At 34.0% G+C, this 23,224-nt stretch overlaps 2 protein-coding genes across 8 annotated transcripts; both read left to right on the top strand.

Moving 5' to 3' along the window:
* LOC109335924 (histidine biosynthesis bifunctional protein hisIE, chloroplastic) lies at positions 771-5,978 on the top strand. Of its 2 annotated transcripts, XM_019572199.1 has the most exons (7): positions 771-849; positions 1,024-1,188; positions 4,488-4,733; positions 4,837-4,932; positions 5,053-5,201; positions 5,410-5,645; positions 5,677-5,978. In XM_019572199.1, the coding sequence occupies exons 2-6, from the start codon at positions 1,045-1,047 to the stop codon at positions 5,624-5,626; spliced, it is 852 nt and encodes a 283-aa protein (XP_019427744.1). In that variant the 5' UTR covers positions 771-849; positions 1,024-1,044; the 3' UTR covers positions 5,627-5,645; positions 5,677-5,978. The 2 variants fall into 2 exon arrangements, with proteins under 2 accessions (XP_019427744.1, XP_019427743.1); XM_019572198.1 differs by having other exon boundaries at positions 5,410-5,978.
* LOC109335923 (two-component response regulator-like APRR7) lies at positions 10,767-21,325 on the top strand. Of its 6 annotated transcripts, none has more exons than XM_019572196.1 (10): positions 10,767-10,974; positions 11,081-11,212; positions 11,854-12,312; positions 15,957-16,118; positions 16,249-16,382; positions 16,683-16,844; positions 18,054-18,233; positions 18,902-19,266; positions 19,453-20,248; positions 20,937-21,325. In XM_019572196.1, exons 3-10 carry the CDS (start codon positions 11,955-11,957, stop codon positions 21,042-21,044), a joined length of 2,265 nt encoding a protein of 754 aa, XP_019427741.1. In that variant the 5' UTR covers positions 10,767-10,974; positions 11,081-11,212; positions 11,854-11,954; the 3' UTR covers positions 21,045-21,325. The 6 variants fall into 6 exon arrangements, with proteins under 6 accessions (XP_019427741.1, XP_019427740.1, XP_019427742.1 ...); XM_019572195.1 differs by having other exon boundaries at positions 11,844-12,312; XM_019572197.1 differs by having other exon boundaries at positions 11,081-11,225; positions 18,914-19,266.

Raw genomic sequence — 23,224 nt, 5'->3', positions numbered from 1 at the left:
GGTTTTTTACTTATCTTTATTATATATAAAATAAAAATATTTAAATATGTTTTTAGACCTTCCTTTATAAATATTATTTTAGTTAAAGTTCATATTAAAGTTCATATAATCCTAGTTATAAATAGTGTAGTGATCAATTCAACTATTAAATCAGTAAAATGATCCCCCATATATATATATATATATATATATTTCCAAAATTACACAAAGAAGGTTCAAATATTGAACATAATAGTAATTTGTAACACAACTAATCATCTAACAATTTCAATAATTAAATTATATATTACAAATAATAATATTTATTATAAAATATATAATTTAACTAAAATACAATTTAATTAGTAAATTACTACACCACTATATCATTATTACTCTACCCTCACTATCAAGATAAGTCATTTTATATAAACTTCATCTATTTTGATTTTACTTTATGATTTTAGTGAACGTTTTATGGATTTGGTTCACACAATTTGGAGTGTATACCCTCTTTAGGGATGTCACACACCAAATTATCAACAAATCTAAATTATACGTTATATTTGAAATCTTAATTGCTACATAATCTTGAAAGACACTAATCTTAATTTTTTTTATAATTTTATTAGGGTCATTATTATTGCAGTAATAATAACATGCCAAGAATAGCTTTTGAAGAGTTAGAAATGTTGAATGTAATATTCTTTTATCCTCCAAGGTGAGAGATATTTAATATAATATAATATATTTTCCCCTTTAATTTAATTCAACATCAAAACACACCACATCCAAATCGTGAGACCTGTCTCTTCACCACTCCATCCAACGGTACCTGCCTCTACTTTCACAATCTCTGCTCAGTTCCTGGTTTGATCACTTACTTCTGTTATAATATAATGCTTCGTATGCTACATGTTTGATAAAATGCCTCGTATGCTACATGTTTGATAAAATGCCTCTTCCAATTTGTCACAATGTAATTGTAGATATTTGTGAATTTTGAATTAACATTGCAGTGGGTCACTGAGAAATTTCTTGCAGGTTCAATTTGTGTGTAATTCAATGGCTATTTCATATGTTCACATGCTTCGCTCTGCTACAACTTTCCACAAAAGCAACCTCTCCTTTTCAAGCTATGACAAAAGGAGAAGGACTCATACCTTAGCTATGCAGAGTTCAGACAGGAACATTGTCACTGACCTCAAGGTATACTACCCGTGTTTTCTAGGATTTCATGCACATATACCCATTCACCATTTTCTGAATTTGTCATTCTTTGTTTTTGGTGCTCAATATTAATGATGTAGCTATAGACGTAAAAAATGGAGATCATAGGCAAGTCACTAGATTTAAGTATCTTGGGTCAATCATACAATATGATGGGAATTTTGGGTCAATCATACAATTTGATGGGGCGATTGAGGGAGATGTAAACTTTATGATTTAAGTGGCGTGGATAAAATGGAGGAGTGTTTTGCGTGTCAAATGTGATAGAAAGGTGCTACTCAAGCTGAAGGGAAAATTTCACCGTACAATTATAAGACCTACAATGTTATATGGACTGAATGTTGAGTGGTAAAAAGCAACAATAGAATAACTTGATGTAGCAGAGATGAGAATGTTGCGTTGGAATAAACTCGATGTAGCATCTTATGTGGTTTGGGAATTTGTGAATGAGCCGTTGTAAGCCTCAATAAGGAGAGCAAATCAAATGAATGTTAGTCTAATTTCCATAGGTAGAGGGAGGTCAAGAAAAATTATAGGCAAAAATGATTAGGAAATATTTAGACATTAATGTTGTTAATGAACATGATTTATGATAGAATATTATGACATTGTTCGACTTATTAGCCACACTCACATAGTGGGACTAAGGATTGATTGTTGTTGTAAGCGATTATATTTTATTAACTATAGTGTGGTCGTTTGATCCATGTATCCAACTTAACTAGTGGTCTAGTTCGAGTCCTAGGTATGCAAAAAAATTTCCGCCCATAATGGTCCTAACTGACTCGCACATGATTGCATCCAGTAAGGATTTTCGTGGTCACAAACTAAAAAAGGAGTTTTTATTCTATGTATTTAAGTGTAGAGTTTTTTTTTTTGTTGACCTAAGTCTAGAATTACTCAAGAGTTATTATAGTTCTGTAGCCCAAAGGCATAATCAGGGGTTGAAGTAATTACGGGTTGTGTACTTCATTTGGATTGATGAATGAAACTGTAAAGAATTTGGGCGAAGAGAAGCCTACACGTAAGGACAATGCAGTTGGCAGAAACAAGGATAGTCCTAGACTTTTTCTAACGAAACAAAAGAAAAGGAGTTTAATGGTAAGGTGAATGTATCTTCTAAATTGCCTGATTCATGTTTGGGAGGCAAACACAAGATATGATCTGCAATTTAATTACTTAAAATTAAAAGTTCACCGAGTTTTAGTGCGTGATCTATAAATAATGTTGGATTCAAACAAAATACCAATAGGCCTACCATTTGAGACCCAAAACCCATGCAACTTACAACTCTAGGAGAAGGACCTGAGAAACAATTGCAAAGTGAACTTCAGGTCTACTCTAGAAGACCGCAAATTCCTCGACAAAGCCAACCACCAGAACTAGTGCCAGTTCCATTGGAAGACACACAAGTAATTGAAGACAACTGTGCAGTTAATGATTTAAATGCTATTGTTGATGATATTGATTTTCCCATTGCAACTAGAAAGGGAGTTAGGTCCTGCAGTGAACATCCCATAGCAATGTATCTCACTCATTCTAAGTTGTCACCAAAGTATTGGGTAGTGTATCAAATTATGGACTATCACCTGATCTGGCCGCAATATTGCTCCATTTTTTGTGAGATTTTGAGCTGTAAATATGTAATTATTGGGTGTTATTTGCTCCATTTTTTGTTTTTGGTAGAGATCTGATTATTAGTTGATGTTTTATTTCATAATCTCTAGCTTCACAGCTAGGTAGCTATTTTGTGTATATATTGTAATTGCTCATGATGAATAAAGTAGAACAGAGAAATATTCCTTTGAACTCTGTTTTCAAACAGTCATTTCCTATGTACTGGTGAAAGCAATTCAGAGAATTTAAAACAATGTCTGCGAAGTACACTCAGGTAACACATTCTGGTGCCTCTTGTTTTAACTCCGGAATAGAATTTTGATAGTATCAGATTTTTGCCCGAGGATGTGGACTCCTTCCACTGAATTTCTTTTATGACACACATTCACCCAACTAATTTCCATAATCTCTGTTTCTGTCCGGCCCTTTTATTGCATAAAAGTCCACTGAGCCTTCTCTGGAATTTTTTGGAAGTGCCTTAGTTTTCTTTGATAAAAAAGATCATAATTCAGATATGCTACTTGATTCATACTCACAAGAAGGTTACATACTCTTCTGGCTGATAATTATTGTAAACTTAGGAGTGTTCGTAGGACAGGTCAAGACAAGTTTAGCTCGGAGTGTGTTAAAGATAGATATTCTCCTCACTCCTATTATATTTTAAGCCAGTGGTTGCTTCTAAATATATGGCCTGAGATGACATGATGATTATTGTATCATGAGAAATCACAATTTTTGGCATAGATGTTATATGGTGGTTTTCATTATTGGATTTGTGATTGTGTCTTTGAAATAGACAGCACAATTTTATGTGTGTAATGCTTATTTCTCTTAAAGTACAAACATTTACAACTAGTCATCCATGGGTTAAACTGTACACTGTTAACATGTGAACATCCCGCTCACCAGACACCAGGTAGTATATGTTACTTCGAGATCTTTGTCAACATATAAACAAGGCCTTAGAGAAACCCAAGGGTAAGAACAAAAAGGAGTTGTCACTTTGCTGTCTATCTGTTACAAACTTACAATGTTGTTCAGACTTCAGAATTTCCTATTATTTATTACTAGTCACAAGATATGATTCTGCTTTGTATCCTGTTATCAATTAGAATGTGGAGAAGTATCTGGTACGAGGGACTGCTTCTGGTTTTAAAATATGATTAATTCCATAAGCATTTGTCACAGTAGCTATGCATTTGTCACATGATTAAGAATCAATTGGTAAATTGTACTTCATCATGAGGCCATAAATTGTAGACCAGAAAATACTACAAGTTCTTTTTTACAACAATTTTTTATTTTTATTTAGCAACTATCACTAATGGTATCTTTAAAGCTTTGATGCTGTTTTTTGCTATTTCCATCCGAAGTTGTGCTTTACATTACATTGTGGAGATTACCTCATTGTAAATTTGTTTAGATATGAATTTCTAGCTTTTAATTGGGTACGAATTTAGTTCCATGGGAACCTGTCTCCAAGTCCTTAGTTTACTTTTTCTATGTTGATTTTAAATTGTGGTTAATGCTAACAGGAAATTTCATCTTGTGTTGCTTGTGAAATTTCTTGCTATTTGTTTGTTTTCGTTCCTTCTTTCTTTTTCACTACTTTTAGTGATATAAATCCTTGTTTTCACACTAAGAAGTTAATTTTTTGTCAGGTAGACACATTACTAGAAAGTATAAAATGGGATGATAAAGGTTTGACTGTGGCAATAGCTCAGAATGTTGACACAGGAGCCATACTAATGCAAGGTTTTGCTAATAGAGAAGCAGTTGCTACAACCATATCTTCTCGAAAGGCCACATTCTACAGCCGGTCACGGTCATCATTGTGGACTAAAGGAGAGACCTCTAATAATTTTATCAATGTCCATGATGTCTTTCTTGATTGTGATCGTGATTCTGTAAGCTTCTGCCTTGTTTTTTCCCATTGAATTATTTATATTTTTTTGTTTTGCATGGAATGTTAATTATCATTATTATTGATTTCTGTTAACTACTTCTCAGTTAATATATTTGGGGAAACCTGATGGGCCTACCTGCCACACCGGGTCAGAAACATGCTATTATACACCAGTGCTTGACCTGTTAGATGAGAAACAGGTTAGTTTCAATCAAATATAAACAAGAGCATTTTATAAAAAAATTATAAACAAGAGCATGTTTTGTTCTGTAGACAGAAAGTTATGCAATATTCAAATTTATTTGGGTTTTATGTTTCAGGCTGAAGGAAGTAGGTCGGCGTTAACCTCTTTGTATGCATTAGAGTCAACAATCTCCCAGCGCAAAGCAGAATTAGTAGGAGGAAATGGAAAGCCTTCATGGACTAAGCGATTATTGCAGAGTGATAAGTTGCTGTGCTCTAAAATCAGGTTAGGTATTTCTTGTCATGTTACCGTGTTTGAGTTTGAATTCAAGTGCCTTGGTCCTTGTTCATCCCAAAGCACCAGAAGTTCATTTCCCCCATTCTTTCGTGTCATTGCAAAGCCCTGTAGCTGATATAATTGTCTCTACAGAGATGCTTTCTGTAAATACACTACTTACTGGGACTTGAGATATAACTACATTATCTGATTTCAGAGAAGAAGCAGATGAGTTGTGTCAAACACTAGAGAATAACGAGGACAAATCACGAACTGCCTCGGAGATGGCTGATGTACTCTACCATGCTATGGTTCTGTTGGCACTGAAAGATGTCAAAGTAGAAGATGTTTTGCAGATTCTCCGACAGAGATTCTCCCAATCTGGTATTGAGGAAAAGAAAAGTCGTGCACCGAAGAAACCAGAGGAGAATTGAATGTTCAACCTAGTCCATATTTCAAACACTATATTGAGCAAGTGGCGATGCGTGGTGACATAGCAGGATGTACCATATGTGTTTCTATCCTCGTGATTATGGGTGGGCAGGGATAACTTTGTTCAATAAAGTAGAGAATTTCAAGAACACTGTACTTGTATGCCATCCTCCCATTTTCAGATCAGATTTTGAGGTTTCGTTAATTTTATTAAATGCACGCTTTTATATTGCACATTGTAAGTCACTAACATAGAGTGCTTTAATTTGTGGTCTTAGTTATTTGCCTAAGTTGGATACTTGAAACCTGTGTTCTATGTGATACCTTCAATTTAATGTTTCTATCTTTCATTCATCTTTTCTTATATGGTCTCTCTACTACTATCATTATGGTATACTTTCTTATATACTCTATATAAGTCATACATATTTTGAAGGGTTAAATACAAGAAAAATGCTACATACACATCAATTTGAGACACATATATGTCATTTACGTATTTAGGCTGAATAGACATCAGAAAAGTGCTATATACACATCGGTTGATCCTAACATTGTCACCTAGTGGTCAAAGAAGTAGCAAATAATCTCACGGTTTATTACCGAGGCTGAATATAGAAGTCTTGCCTTGACGTTAGAGGAAATGATCTGGATAGAGTCTTTACTTTCATAACTTCAGTTTCCCTTTCAAGCCTTTCTCGTCCTATGTGACAACCTTAGCACTGTTGCTATGACACACAATCTTGTTCTTCACAATGGGCCTAAACATGTTAATTAGATTTGTTTTTTGTAAGAGATAGAATCCAGACCAGAGCTTTGGAAGTGAAGCACATTCCATCTGAGTTTCAGTCAGCAAACCTTTGGTGGCTACTTAAAGATTTCTTTCTCTCAGAAAGCTTCTCAAAGTTGATGATTCTTTCATTATGCACAACCACCCTCAGATTCAAAGGGTGTATTAAAGACTAAAAAGAATAGCTAGAAGACAGAATAACAAACAGTTAGCCTCTGGTCTAACTTGTTAATGCTATATATATAATGCTAGCTACTGTATTCAGATTAACATTCAGAAATAGAAATTCAGCTATGTGTAGAGAAGCTCCTGAGGCATACCCATCCTTTGACCGAGTTCAACAATTCTGTAGAATAACATTTGTTGTAAGCTTGAATAGGATTGGGGTATCATTACTGTGCTGTTATAACTCATATGTGAATGAGTTACTTTTATTGAATCATCACATGCTCAAGAATTAGGAAAGGCTTTTACTAGAATAACTTACAGGGAAACCTGTTTGGTGATGTTTCAAGCTATTCCAATGTGTTTGTTGATTTCATAATTCTCATCAATTCCTCTTTTCTTTGAATATGCTTTTGTTACTTCGAAAATATTTTTTTTGTTTCAAATGAGTAGATCTTCTCATAATTCTGCAAGGGATATTCTCTCAACATTTGGGGTTGGTTAGTTTTTGGGTTCAAAAAATAACTGGAACAACATTTACGGTCGGGTGCTCACCCCTATGATGAGGTATGTGAGTTCAAATTGGATTGAGAAGAGGGGTGGCAACTGATTCTGTGGTGGTAGTTATGACAATTAGGTTGTAAAGTTTGATGGGTGGTGTAGTGGATGGAAGAGAGTGAGGTTAGATGGAGGATACAATGGCTATATAAGGTGTTGAAGGTGATGGTTAGGACAAGAAAATTTGTACTCCTATATTTTTTGGGTGCCGAAGGTGTAAGGAGAAGAGAGATAAAAAGAGAGAGATTGTTATTGTGATGTGAAAAAGAAGAAAGAAAGAGAAAGAAAAAATAAGGTGCAGACGATGACATAAAATGAAAAGTTGTAAAAATATAAGGGTTGCTTGGGTAATCACATTCTGAGGAGGGTGTTCATGGATGATGATTTGAAAATATGATACTGAGTTGGTGATAAAAGCAGAAGCACGAAATTATCAATTTTCTCTCTAACAACTTTTTGCAGCATGCCTGCTATAGATATAAGTGGGGATATTATAGCAACCACCCAACATTAGTATGCTAGGTGGCGTAGTTGCCCAGAAGGAAAATGTCTTATTGTTAAACTTTTCCATTGTCTAAGATTACTAAATTTAGATGAGAAAATAGTAAAATAAAAATAATGTAATAATATTTTTATTTTTCATTTAAAAACGTAATTAACAATGAGAAATGAACAATAATGTAATTATATAATTTTATTAAAAATATTTAGATATTTTGATACTTTGTCTCTAAAGAAACCCCAAATTCGGGGAATTATGAAAATAGACACGTGTAGGATTTTAGAGGACTTGAGAAACCCTCCAAAACCTTCTCATCTCCTTCTCCCAACTCCCTAACAAGGGGAAGCTTCCCAAAACCATATATTCCCTTCTATTCCCCTCCAAAACCATACTCTCAAACCAAACCTTAGGTGAAAAGAATTTCCTTGAAGACGACCTTAATGGGCATGTAGAGAGAGACTCAAGGATTTGAATGTATTCATGGTGGATATGACATACGGAATGCATGATTATTCTAGACTTCTCATTGTCTTTTGATTTTACAATAGCCAATATATGTTTTAAGAAGCGGAATAAGCATCTTATCACGTTTAAGATTGGGGTTGAATATTCTCAAATCAATTTCTTTCCTATAAAGAAATCACATAAAAAAATTTGTTTGGACTACGAAGTCATACCTAAAGAGAGCTTAACAAATCAACATAGAGTTTTGATATGAATGTAAGAGCATAATGGAAAGAAAAGGAAAATATAGAGTTCCAAAGACTAAATGGTAAAAATTGAAGAGAGAGGAACATAAGATCTTCAATCAAAGGGTTTGGGAGGTACAAAGAAGTGCGAATGATATCTTTGGAGGAGATACTTGACGAATCTAGAGGCTTTGGACCAAAGGTAAAAATTATGATGGTAGGACAAAAGTGTCCAAGAAAAGGTTAAGGTGAAAATGGAATGTTACAAATCACAGTCTTATGTAAGAATTCTAAAAGTTGTGAAAAATACAAGGTAGCCAAGAAAGAAAGCAAGAGAGTTGATAATGGACCTAAAGATAAAGTTTATGTTGGGTTATACAAATCTCTAGGTACCAATGAAGGGGAAAGAAGTGTCTACATATTTGCAAAGGGTAGAGAAAGAAAGACAAAAGACTTGGTCCAAGTAAAATGCATTAAAGACGAAGACAAAAGAATCTTGGTAAAGACAAAAATATAAAGGAAAAATGAAAGAATTATTTTCACAATCTTTTTAATAAGGACATGACATTCGTTGCTTTCTAATAGATTACACACGAAAGAGGATGACCACAATTATATTTTTTTACCGTAGAATTCAGGAGTTGAAGGTAAATAAGTTTTGATGATGGAAAATGACAAAGTGATTAAACAAGATATAATATCCATTAAGGCCTAGAAGGCTCTATAAGAGCATATGATTAGATGACTCACATAATTATTAATGAGATCATGTGGTCTAAGAAGGTAATCCGAGTGAAAGAGAAACATCTTAAACTCTATTTATAGGAACATGGTTAGCATACAAAATTTTGCACACTATAGAGGGATTAAGATCACGAGTGATACTATGAAGCTATGGAAAAGGATAATTAAGCAAAGGTTGAGACAAAAGATACATCATTAAAAATCAGTTTGACTTTACTTTCTACAACGAATGATGGAGAGATATCGAAGAAACAAAGAGACTTGCACATGATCTTCATTGATTTGGAGAAGTCATATGATAAGATGTTTAAAGAGGTTTTGTGGAGAGATCTAGAAAAATGTTCAAATTGCCTATATTCAAGCACTAAAAAATATGTATGATGATGTGAAGACCAGTTTGAGAATACAAGATGAGGTAATCCAAATATTTTTCTATTGCTATATAACTACACCAAAGATCAACTTTGAGCCCCTACTTATTTACGTTGGTATTAGATGTGCTCGCTAAGTATATTCAAGAACCAGTGTCATAATGTATGTTTTGCATATGATGATGTTTTAGTGGGAGACTTGAGAGCGAAATTAGAAGGGGAGCTAGAATTATTGAGACAAGCTTTAGAAACACATGGATTTCACATAAGTCGAAGTAAGATGAAGAATATGCGATGTAAGTTTAGCAAAAGACGAACAAACCTTAGAGTAGAGGTAAAGATTAGAGATCATATCATATTACAACTTACTAGATTTAGGTATCTTGAGTCAATCACACAAGATGGTGAAAAAATTGATGGAGATGTGAACCATATGATTTAAGTGGATTGAATGAAATGATAAAATGTTTCAAGTGTTATATGTGATAGAAGATACCACTCAAACTTAAGAATACCTTTTACTACACAACTATAAGAATGTCACAAGAGAATATACTCTATGTAACAAATATGAAATGTTGTGTTAGATAAACGAATATACTAGACAAAATATAATTAGAAATGAATGCATTATGGAAAAATTTGTTGTAACTCTTATTGTAGAAATATGGTTGAATCATGATATTCCAACTAAATATCAATTCTTTATTAATGAACATGATTTATGATAAATATATGATGCTGTTTGATTTATATGGTGAAAACAACTTATTATTTGGAAAATTAAATGGAATATTTTTTTTAAAAGATTAAATGAAATAAAAAAGAAATTGAAAAACTTTAGTTACAAGTAAGCTAATTCATCCAAATTAGGAAACATACTAAATCAAATTAGAATACTAATAAATGCCTTTGAAAAGTCTTTATGCCAAAAGAAGGATCCCACTTGTTCATTGAAAAAACACCACTTCAATATTTTGATGGGTACCACTACAATTTTTAAATAAATCTGCCGGAAGAAACATTTCTGCGGAATCTTAAGAACATACAAGGTCATTACCGTCATTTCGTAAGTTAATCAAACCCCATAGGCCATCGTTCCGAAAAAAGATAAACAAACAATTATCAAGCAACACAGTGCGCCACGTGTCCACCCCAAATCTTTCAGATCTTCACCACGTCATCAACAACCCAATGCCAACATGGAAATATCTCGTTCACACGTGGCACTTATGAACATTCCAACCTCCATTTCGTCCACGTCAGCGCCCTCTCTTCTCTCACCTCAATCAATATCTAAATAAACGTCGTCGTTATCTTTCATTATTATCTCTTTCCTTACCATAGCTTCAGATTAGTCAATCTTCTTTCTCTCACACTAAAACCAACCTCACAATATTTTTCTTCATTAATTCTTCACAATTATTTATCCAATTTCAAATTTAACTTTAATTTTAGTATTTTTTTATATAATGATTTCCTTATGGATCGAGCTTGATAATGGTGATTAATGAAGTTTATTTATGAGCTGGTAATCTTAGTTTCATTTTTCTGCTTTGAAATTATAATATCTGTATTTTTTGTTAAATTTCTAATCTATGTTCTTTTTTTGTTGTTGTTGTTGTTGTTGTTGACAGTATAAGCGATTTAGCATGAAAAATAGGATGCATAGTTTCTGGTTCTGGATGTTGATTTTCAAGGAAAGATCTATTCTGTGGTTACAATTACAGTTCCTCTGACGTTTCTTCAGTAACAGTTTTGGATTTTGAGTACTAAACTTGAGTGAGTCAAATCTTACTATGAAGTCTTCAATGTTCTTAAGCCAAGTTAGGGTTTGAAATATTAAACAAATTAATCACTTCGAAAAGGAATTAGTCTTTTGCATATGTTTTTATGTGTATACTGATGCTTGAAAATTGTTTTAGATACTTTTGTGTGTGTATATTATCTTTAAATTAACTTATGAATCTTGCTGTATGTGTTGTTGTGCTTCGTTAGATCTATATGCTTAGTTTGATGTTAATATTTATTTATTTATTTCAAAGTTAGTGTTGGATTTGATGATTGAAGTGAACAATAATGTGAAAGGGGTATATATGTAGCAGTTTGCATGAGCTAGGTTGTGTAATTTGGTTGACATGATGTTCTGTTATTTTAAGGATTATCGAAAAGAGTTTAATAACTATGCGCAGGTTTCTTACATTGTCACCCCATCATTCACCATTCATTTGTGTTACTTTTATTTAAGAGTCAATGATGATTAACACATGAATGATTGTGATGCAATGGCAATGTAAAATTTTCTTAACACTATTAGTGCATGAATTTTAAACTCTACCAAAAATACCTTATTCTTTCTTGTATTGTTCTGTTTGTTCATTTATTTTAGCTGCTATCAAGTGATTTGCAGTTGCATTTAGATTGGGGTTCTTGAAGATTTGTATTGCATATGGTGTTTCCTTTGGATGAAGACGGGTTATAATTGTTGTGAATTTGGACATTCTGGATGACATGACAAGGGGTGCCCTGTTGAGTGTTGATGGCGACGATAAAGATATGAAAGAAGTGACTCAGTGCCTACAGGATGAGAAGACCTTTAATGATGGAGTTGATGGCGAGGGAAACAGTTTACTAGGGGATGACGGAGTTAAATGTAATGGAGTAGCTGAAGAAGTCAAGGTTGTTGGACAGGGAGGGACTCTGGAGTCCTCTTCTGTCCAGCAGCATATACCACAGCCACAGCCTCAGGGGGCAATAGTTTGTTGGGAAAGGTTTTTACATATTAGATCTCTTAAGGTCTTGCTTGTGGAGTATGATGACTCTACTCGCCATGTTGTCACTGCACTCCTTCGCAATTGTAGTTATGAAGGTTAGTTATTATCTGTTTCTTTCTGAATCCCTTTCTTAAAAGTATTATCTGTTGTATTAACAAGTTTTAAGTTGGTTACCTCCTTTCTTGTGTTGATTAGCCATGCTTTCATGCATCCACAAAAAGATCATTTATGTGCTTAAATGTCTGACCTACTACAATATCTGCAAGTTGCTCAATAACATGTTCTAATTCTATGCTTCACATGTAACTTCTCGACAATTAGTTTTACCAGCTGCTTCCCTGAGGATTTGTTACCTGCATAAATCTGCTTCCACTTTTTTCCATATGATGCACAGACACTTCATGTTGTCTGCAGTACTGTAAACTGATACAATAACGTACAATGATACTTAATAAATTTCAGTTTGGGTTGTATTTCTCATAAATAATATCAAAATAGAATCATTTTCTCTGATTTAATTGAATTGTCTAGCTATTCTATTTTATTTATGATGCTTTGATATGTGTTTCATTGGTCTTGGATGTGCTTACTAAACATATCCAAGAATCGATGCTAAAATGCATGCTTTTTGAGGATGATGTTAGCCTAGTTTGAGAATCGAGAGGGGAATTAAATGGGAAGCTATAAATGCGGAGACAAGCTTTAGAAACACATGCCGTTCATATAAGTCGAAGTAAGACAAAGTAGATGAAGTGAATTTAGCAAGAGGCTGTCAAACCCTATTGTAGAGGTAAAGGTTGGAGATCATACCATACTACAAGTCACTCGATTTAAGTATCTTGGGTCAATCATACAATACACCGAAGAAATTGAGGGAGTGTAAACCATAGGATTTAAGCGGGATGGATGAAATGACAAAGTGGATCAAGTGACACATGTGCTGAAAAGGTGTTACTCAAGCTTAAGGGGAAATTTTATTGCACAAGTATATGACTCACAATGTTATATGTGACTAAATGTTGGGCGGAAAATGTCAACAAGAGAATAAACTCAATGTAGTAGAGATGAGATATTGCGTTGGATGAGTGAACACACTAGATAATGTAGAATTAGGAATACATTAAGGAAATTTGGGGTAGCTCATATTGTAGAAAATATGGTAGAATTGTACCTTAGGTGGTTTGGGTGTGTGTGGAGGAGACCGTTAGAAGCCCTAGTAAGGAGGGTAAATTAAATGAAAGTTAGTCTAATTTCTAGAGGCAGAGGGAGGCCAAGCAGGATGCAGGGTTTGGACCTACCTGTGTCGCATATGCTGACTCGGCAGAGGAGGGTGGAGGGGTTGAACCTGCTGCACTCTAGTTGTACAATAGGTCATGTAAGCTATTCTATCCTTTATACTCTGATACACTTGAAGATAATTAAGACGAACCAAGGTTTCATACTTCTTGGAGGACATGATGCTTATAAAACTTCATCTAGAAGAGTGAAGACTAAGAAGAACTGAGAAGGCTTAGTTTTAGGGTGAACAAGTCGACATGACAGGCCATAATTTGTGGACTAGAGTCTAGACTAGGCTGACAAACCATTCTGATACCATGCTAGACTTGGAGAACATAAGGAAACAAATGTGTTCACATGGAGAAATCCCTTATCTAAATATAGTTTAATACAATCTGATTGGGGCATATGAAGTAGCTGAACTACCATATACAAATTTATTTTACAGCTAGCAAATCCTAATTAATGAAGGAATAACAAATTTACAGCTGTAGTCGCTACATTCAAATGACTAGTGTAATCGCTTTAAGTGGCCAGTACTGAAATGACCACTAAAAGGCTTTAAAGGATACACCTCTGAATTGATTCATGGAGGAATCTCTGGACCAATCGCAAAAATGCTGCAGTGAATGATCTTTAATAGCAGCTTCATTTGCTGCTTCCACACGAGAAGGTTTTTCTTGCTGATCTTCACCAACAGGGTTTGAAGATGGAAATGAGGACGGGAGGGATCAGGGTGAAGCAGTGGAATTTGCTAGATTCATGGCATTCTCCATGATTGGAGGATTAAAAATATCTGTACCCTTTTAGGATCCATGAACTCCAGGGAAATCTGGGGAATTATAGAGGGAAAGAGGAGAGAGAAAACAGATCAAAAAATGGAAACAGTCACGAAGTGAACTTAATGCAATCAGGTTTTGGTATGTACATGTGAATCTGGAACATTGTGAAGCCTAACAAAATAACTAACTGAAACATAATCTGGTACTAGGGGTAGAAATGAGTCGAGTCGAGTTTGGCTTAGCTCGACCTGTTAAGGATTTGCTCAAGTCAAATTCAGTGCGAACTATTTTTCCAGCTCAAGTTCGCTCAATTAAAGTCAAGAACTTTTGAGCAGGTTAACGAGATCAAGTTCATGTCATCAAATAAAACGATGATCATTGATATACACATGTGTTTATACCTATGTATGTACATATATAAGAGAAATGAGACTTTTAAATTGACTTGTATGAATTTAATATGTATGAACTTAAAGATTATCTACATGTATATATATATGTACATATGTATATATAATTAAACCAACTCATGAACCTAATGAGTTAAATAATACTTGACTCAAGTTCGACTCGTTATTTAAAGAGCTCAATTTTTAGCTCAAGTTCAACTCGTTTGTTTTTTCAAGCCTTCGAGCAATTTCAGCCATCAACCTTATTCACTATTATTTTGAAGCTTACAGTAGACTAGTAGTCTAAGTCTTGTACTTAGTAGTTAGTACTTACTTTTAAGCCTTCTTAGAGAGCCTTAGTTCCTTAATCTTTTTAGACTTTTATTAGATTTTTGAGCTACCTAGTACTTACTTTTAATAGATTTGTGTTATGTCATTGACTTTCACCTTATGTCTTTAATTGTGTATTTTTCTATTTTTAGCGATTATATGTGTATAGTATAAATTGTTTATTTTACTTCGCTAAACATACCTCTCCTGGCCATCCTCCTATCCCATTTTGGGTTTGGCTGGAATGCTCTGGGATTTGGGATGGATTACTTGGCTCAACAGTTTAACCAACTAACTATTGTGAAAGCTGCTAATAGTAAGTTACACATGTTTTGTTCCCTTATGTTCATGCGTATTTCTCCTTACACATTAATTGAATGTCTGCTAAAACATGCTAGATTGGTTTGTTAATTGTTGATTTTTTTCCAACTCTTGCTTAATCACTAAGAGTGGCAAAGGCGGGCTTAGTTGGTTATAATTTTGTGGTAAAGCAGAAAGAGATTGGGCATTTTACATGTTTAGTTCTCTGATCCATGTGATCTATAATTATAAACGGGGATGGGTTATGAACTTATGGTTATAACTTGTAAACTAAAAATAACAGAGGAAGTGGTAGTAGTGACTGGTGATTATTTTCATTGCAGCTAAAGGTGACGGTCTTAACCACAGAGGATGTATTTTCACTGATAATTGGCGAACACATTTATTGATACACATGAATTTTATAAATAGATCAATTCCCAATGCAAACCTACCTTGTTTGGTAAGTTAAAATGTCTCCTTGGGCAGATATTAGGAAAACCCTGTAACATTTATATATAACTCCACAAGCAAGTCTTTTGCTCATAGCACCAAAGTAGTTGATATGTGAACATGACTACAATATCTGTTTCAATAAAATATGGTTGCACATGTCTGATATTGTTTTACATATGATCTTATTATATGTATATTTTTCAGTTATTGAAGCAGAAAACGGATTGCAAGCTTGGAAGATGTTGGAGGATTTAACCAATCATGTTGATCTCATTTTAACTGAGGTTGCAATGCCTGGCTTATCTGGCATTGGTCTCCTATACAAGATTATGAGCCACAAAACACGGAAAAACGTTCCAGTAATTAGTAAGTTTTCCCAAGTGCCAGTATTGTGTACACATGCACACACATATTTGGTTTGCTGAATTTCTTTTTCTCATCACGTGTTGTAAAAGAGCTACTCTTTTGTATGGCTTCTAATGGGGTTGGTCTGCAGTGATGTCTTCTCATGACTCTATGGGTTTAGTCTTTAAGTGTTTGTCAAAGGGGGCTGTTGACTTTCTTGTTAAACCCATACGGAAGAATGAGCTTAAAAACCTGTGGCAGCATGTTTGGAGGAGATGCCATAGTGTAAGCAGACTTAATTTTCTTTCCTGACGCCATTCTTTCTATTGTCTTTTCTGGGAAATTGTTTCTATATACATAAAAAGTGTGAGATGATAATTTTATGAAGTTGAATATCATTACAAGATAGGTGTCTGTGTTAAAACCACCTTTTTTAAAGCTTATAGATATTTATTTGCTCAACATAAATGTCAGATTTATGAAATCTTCCTTAATGCTTTAAAATAGTTCGTTTGAAATGACAATTTCCTTCAATTACATTGTGAATTATGACTATGACTAGTATTTCTTTTTTCCCCTTCTCAGTCTAGTGGTAGTGGGAGTGAAAGTGGCACACAAACCCAAAAGTCTGTAAAATCAAAGAGCCTCGAGAAGTCTGATAATAATTCTGGAAGCAATGACAAAGATGATGATGGAAGTGAAGGCCTGAATAATGGGGATGGAAGTGACAATGGTAGTGGCACTCAGGTATAACATTTTTCTCTTCTTAATATTTTGTTGGAAAAGCTTTCATGCAGAAACTAAATAGGCCTTAAGGTTCACAGATGTCATGTTATTTCTAATTTAATAGTTCATACTTTCTTAAATTTGTATCTGGATTTTCATTACCAATTTTCCAAATGGCAGTTAGTTGGATTCTTGCCAGATATGTCATAGCTACTTTCATGCTTGCTAATTGCTCGATCCTTTTAATATTCTTCCTTTAGCTCATTAGTGTATGAAATACGTTTAGCATAAATGAGAATCAAAATCAGAGAGCAATAGGCCTGTCATAACATGCCCACTAGGCTGGAGCAGAATAAGAAGACACTGTTATGAAAACCAGCAAGAAAAGACATCAACAAATACAAATCTCCTCTATTGGATTAATGGTTGACTATTTCATTCACATGTTTTTGAAAATGTATAATTTGCCTACCTGTGGCATCTTCATTGCACGCTGCAGTTCAAACTGTTCATTTCTGTTACCCATCCCCTGTTATCTATTTGTAACTATTTTGTTAAGTTTAACAGATATGTGCCTTAATCCACATTTGAGTTTTCGGCAATTTACCACCCCTTCCACCCACACACACTTTTTTTTTAAATGTGTAACAGTCATGTTCAAGAGGGGAAATAGGTATTAATCTGGTGAGTGGCTGAGAAATTAATTATGCTAACATATTTTATGTTGCAAACTAACAATCGTGGAACTGCACGGGATTTATCTTTTATCTATGTCATGTATAAATGGTTCAGTTTGATGCCATCACATATTTTATAGCCAAAGAAGCTAAACCTGTAATGTGGAAGTTCAATATTTATTAAATTACCATATTCTAAAAAACTTGTGCGGTTTGACCAAATGAGTTAGATGCATGGAACTTATGTTTGAATTATTTAATGGGAATAAAGTGTTCCATTTAGTTGCTGCTTTCTGATTGGCATGAATGCAGTTATCAAATGAAGGATTGGATTCTTTCATGCTTTAATGTCATACACATATCAATACATCAAATATTTAGCGCATGAAACAAACAGTTTAAAGAACAAAAACCAAAGTCACTAGCTAGTATGGTCATGTCAAACTTCATAATGTGCTTTTCAAAAACCAAAAGTCAGGTTGCATATATAGGTCATGTTCTAATTCTGGTTACTGAAGGTAGTTGCCAATTTCATCCTTTTCTCCTTTTGCAGAGCTCCTGGACTAAACAAGCTGTGGAAGTTGATAGTCCTGAACCTACTTTCCAGTGGGATCAAATAGCCGAATGTCCTGATAGCACTTGTGCCCAAGTTGTTCACTCCAATGCTGAAATATGCGGTAACAAAGTAGTTCCTCTAGCCATAAAGGAATCTACAGAACAAAAAGAACAACTTGCACACACACACAGATTAAGTATGTGTGTGGTGCTTATGGTAATATTGTAGTGTATCGGATTTTCTTCAGATTAACTATATTGTTGTTCTCACTGTATAGTGAACATGTAATCATGTTAGGATACAAGTCATGTTTGATAGAAAATTTTTAAAAACCAATTTCTTCCTTTGCATTGCCTTTTGGCTTTCCGTTAGGATCTTTATTTCAGTAGCACATGATTCATTCAAGGATTTGAAAACTAAATCAGACTTGAACTGATGAAGGAAACTGATTTATGTTGTGGCAGAATCACAGTATGTGTGTGTGTATAATCAACAGAGCCTATCTTGATGCTGGGCATTCAAGAGATTGTCCAGTCTTGCAAACTTCATGCTCCATATGTCCAGTCTTGAGCATGACGTGTGTCTGTTGTGTTAGTCTTACAACACTGATTATGAGTAAAGAACAATTTAAATGGCTAGTGCGACTCTCCTCCGATGAGCTAGTTTTTGGGGAAGAGTTACGCCCAATACTCCAATTATTAATATGTACCTAAGTGCATGTGCATATGTGTACCTTTTTTGAGATTTAGTTTGTTGTATTTATTCTTTTCTTGGGCAATGTCACAGATGAAAACATAATCAAGTATTGATATTGATTACATGGTCGACTATTTAAATGGGTCCTAGTCAAAACTGCAGGTTCAAAACATAGCCAAGCTCAAGATGTAGGTCCCTCTAAATTCAATGAGAAAATTAGCAGAGGGCTGGACCTTAATTGTGAGAACCAATCTAGCGAGCCAAGGTGCAAAGGTATCTCAGTGTCTGATGCCATTCCTAGAACTTTTGATTCTCACATGCATAGTGGAGAATTTGAGTCCCTAGACAAAAGACTGAAGTACTCAGATGTTGAAAATAAAGGTACTAATAATGATGAAGAATTGCCATCTCTTGAGCTTAGTTTGAAGAGGCTTAGAGGAGTTAAACATGCTGGTATTACAGTTCAGGATGAACGAAATGTTTTAAGACGTTCTGACCTTTCTGCCTTCTCAAGGTATGATGATTCGGTGTTATTGTTTTGTACTGTTCTTAATTAATCAATGAACATGATTTCTGATAAAGCATTATGGCATCGGTCGATCCATGTAGCCGACTCCACCTAGTGGAATTAAGGCTTGTTTGTTGTTCTGAATTAATATTTGGACGGTAACTGTATAATTGTTAAGGTCTTTTGCTACAGGTATAATGCAGCCTCTAACACTAAGAAGTCTCCCACTGGATATGTTGGAAGCAATTCTCCACACGACAATAGCTTAGAAGTCACAAAGAAAGATTTGTCTCATGACATTCAGTCTCATTCTAGTGGCAATCCTCCTAACCAGAACTCAAATGGTGCTAGCAATAACATTGATATGGGTTCCACCACTGATAATAATGCTTTTACTAAATCTGCTGTCATAAGGGGGCCAGCAGTGGCATCAACAACCAAGTGTCTGTATCAATCATCAGCTTTCCAGCCTCTAAATAACAATCTAATTTGTGCTTCTAAACAAGTAGTATTACATGATACTGAAGATAAGATCACATCAAATCTGGCACCGCCTAAAGTAGATATCCATAAGGATTCTGCATCTAAGGACTTTTATCACCATTATGAAAGCCATAACTGTCTTGCTAACAACATGCAGCACCAGGTGCCACTCGATCATCGTGCTGAATTATTTAAGAAAATGGCTGCTGCTGCTCCACATTTTGGGTCATCAAATGTGGTCGAAGTGGTAGTTGAAGGTAATGTTGGAAATTACAGTGTCAATAGAAGTGCTTCAGGCAGCAACAACGGAAGCAATGGACAAAATGGGTGCAGCACAGCTTTTAATGTTGGAGGGACAAACATAGAAAATAACAATGGACCTGCTGGGAATAGTGGCAGCGGTGATGGTAGTGCGAACAGAGTAGATCAGAACAAGATTTCTCAAAGGGAAGCAGCCTTAACTAAATTTCGCGAGAAGAGAAAGGAAAGATGCTTTCATAAAAAGGTAACTAACACTTGACTTTTTTTCCAAGATTTAAATACATGATTTGCTATCAATTGCTATGAGCCTATGATATTTTATGGCCATATGGTTCTACCATTTCCCTGACTTTTATATTCTTTTCTATTTTCATTATCCTGTTTATAAGTTCCATTTCCTTATTGTTGTGGCATTTTCATGGACTGGTGTGGTTTGAAAGGTTGTTAGGTACTATGATAAACACTTGCATGTCTGTATCCGGGGGGGGGTATTGATTTTCATATTTCTCTGGAGCTCAAAAAATAGTTATTGGTTTTTGGCTGCATCTTGAACTATGGGATTCATTTGTATAAGCGTTAATAAAAGTGATTTTAGGATGGTACAGTTTTGATTTTTCTTTAGATTTTTATGAGAAACAGATGCTATTTGAGTTTGTGTATATTTTCATAAAGTACATTTTTCTTCAAAAACTTAGAGCAGAAAATGGATTTTTTATGAAGCAAGTTATCTCAGCTTCTGGTTAAAAGCAATTTTTATTTAAATCTTACCAAATGGTTCATGTTTGAGAACTTACTTTTCTTCCAAGAAAATTGTTTTTGTTGTAAATCAAGCGCTAAGACTTAATCTTCAGTTCTGGATTCCACTGCTAGTTGATTTTTCTTACAAATCAAGTGCAAAATGGTTGGCTAACTCAAAATGGTTTGAACTTCAGGTTCGATATCAGAGCAGAAAGAAATTAGCTGAACAACGCCCACGATTTCGTGGACAATTTGTGCGACAGTCCTCAAATGGAAGTGCAAGTGAGGCAACAGATAGCTGATTCAGAGCATTTGGTAGAATGGCATAATGATGGTGATACGCTACAAAAGTTGAAGCAGTCTTCATGTAGAATTTGGGTATTGTTGTCTGTTTGTGTATTGTGCTAATGTATAAGGGACTCTAATTATTCCAACTTTTGTTTGGAACCTGTATGCATTTATGTTGTGAAGAGACTTTTTATGCCCATTGGGGGCATGGAAAACATACATTTACTGACAGCATAATTTCTAATACTTGTCTCATTGGTTTGGTGTTTGAAGAAACAAATTTGTATTTGTTTAATCATCAACTAGTTACTTCTTTCTTGCTTGTGTTTGCGGCTAGAACCAGAACAGGGGTGCACACAGGTTGAATTAGATCAGGAGAGGAGAGGGCTATGAAAAAACAGAGAAAAAACTATATGCAATGACACTTGTATCCATTTATTTATGGATTTAATATGTATACGTTGACATTGTAAGTGTTTTTTATATTGTCATCAAATCATCTATCATTACAATTGCGTCTCAAATAAAAGTAATATAAATTAATAATTGAGGATATGTTGACATTGTCAAAAAATTTAAACTCTTTATTTATAATGTGAAAATACTTTTCCTGTTAAAACTAATAGAAAAATAGTATTGGAGAGGATCCTGCTTCCATAGCTTTGGGATTACCTATCTATCCAATCAATGTAGTGGGTTAAGCTAGGAATTCTCTTTGGGAACTATCCATATATGATTTGGCATTGGAGGGAACTGAAGGTGTAGTTGAGTTATGAGGTCACTATAAATGCAATTGTCAAAATTACTATAAATCCACATTACTTTTCTTCAATCTTTCATGTCAATTACTAAAGAAGAAATTTAGTTTTTTTTCTCTACCTCATCTAGATTAGTACAATAAATTAATATATCATCATATAAACAAATCAACACCTTTTCCATTATGAAATTGCTAGAAATGTACATGCTAGAGTCGTCACTTTGGATCAATTTTCAAAAGAAAATTTCCCCATGCCCCCTAGTACTTAAAGGATTGAATATATTAAAATCAGTTAAGATTGAGTTTCACTTTCTCTTCACATTATTATGAATGAGCTGTTTTAAACTTAACTTGCTTAAAAAATGTCATAGTTATTAGCTTATTCCGATTATTGATAAAATGAATTGTAGCATAAACTTTTAAAAATAAATTTTTTTTAATATATATTTTCTTTCAAATATGCACTACATCATTCGGTTCAAATCGCTATTCTTTGACAACAAGGGGGAGAAAATCCTAAAACAAGAAAAAGAAAGAAAACACAATTTGATTTGGTCTTGTGAGGCCCACCTTGTTTATAATAATGTAATATGATAGGAATTTGACAACAACAGCTGTTACTCGGTTAAGAGTTGAACTTTGAAGGTGCCCAAAACTATAAAACTATATGAATGCGTTACATTGCAATATAATAAATGAAATCTTCCATTTTTTTTGCTGTTTTTTTCTTCATTACTTATTTATTAATTAATATTTTTAAGGAAGATGTGCTTAATTTTAGTTGAGGGTTAGTATAAAAATATTTTAAATTAGTTTCAAATAGAATATTGTTACATAATTAGTATGTAGTTTTTATTTCTTAAATATTAAAAGATATAACAATAATCAGATAATACTACAAAAATGCTATACAATAAGTTAAATTGAAGAAAAATTACCATATGAATAAGTGACAGAAATTATAACAAATTTTTATTTAAAATATAATTTTTTGACAGCATTACAAAAAATATTTATTTTTATAGATTCTTATATTTAGGACACGGCGCAGGTGTTGAATAGGAATAGGAGGAGTGGCTAGCATGACATGTGAATGCTAGAACATAATTAATTAATTAAACTCAATCCAGAATCAATTATTGTGAGAGATTGACATATAAACTACGAGAAAAACTTAAACATAAACACATATAACATATCACATTTAGTGATAAATATACTTTTACTTTTTTATACTATCATTAATAATTAAATTTTATTTAAAATTAAATATTTATTATGTGGTCTTACTAACCATTTTCACATAAATACTACATGTAAGTCTTTCTCTGTAAACTACACAGTTGGAAGAGCATGAAGTATGTTTAGGCATTGATCCTTTAGCCAATGATTTTTCAGACCAAAAAAGAAACTATTGACCAAAGCTAAAATACT

This window comes from Lupinus angustifolius, chromosome LG20 (genome assembly GCF_001865875.1).
Source record: "Lupinus angustifolius cultivar Tanjil chromosome LG20, LupAngTanjil_v1.0, whole genome shotgun sequence".
Taxonomy (NCBI): Eukaryota; Viridiplantae; Streptophyta; class Magnoliopsida; order Fabales; family Fabaceae; genus Lupinus; species Lupinus angustifolius.
This window is presented reverse-complemented; position numbering and strand designations above follow the sequence as displayed.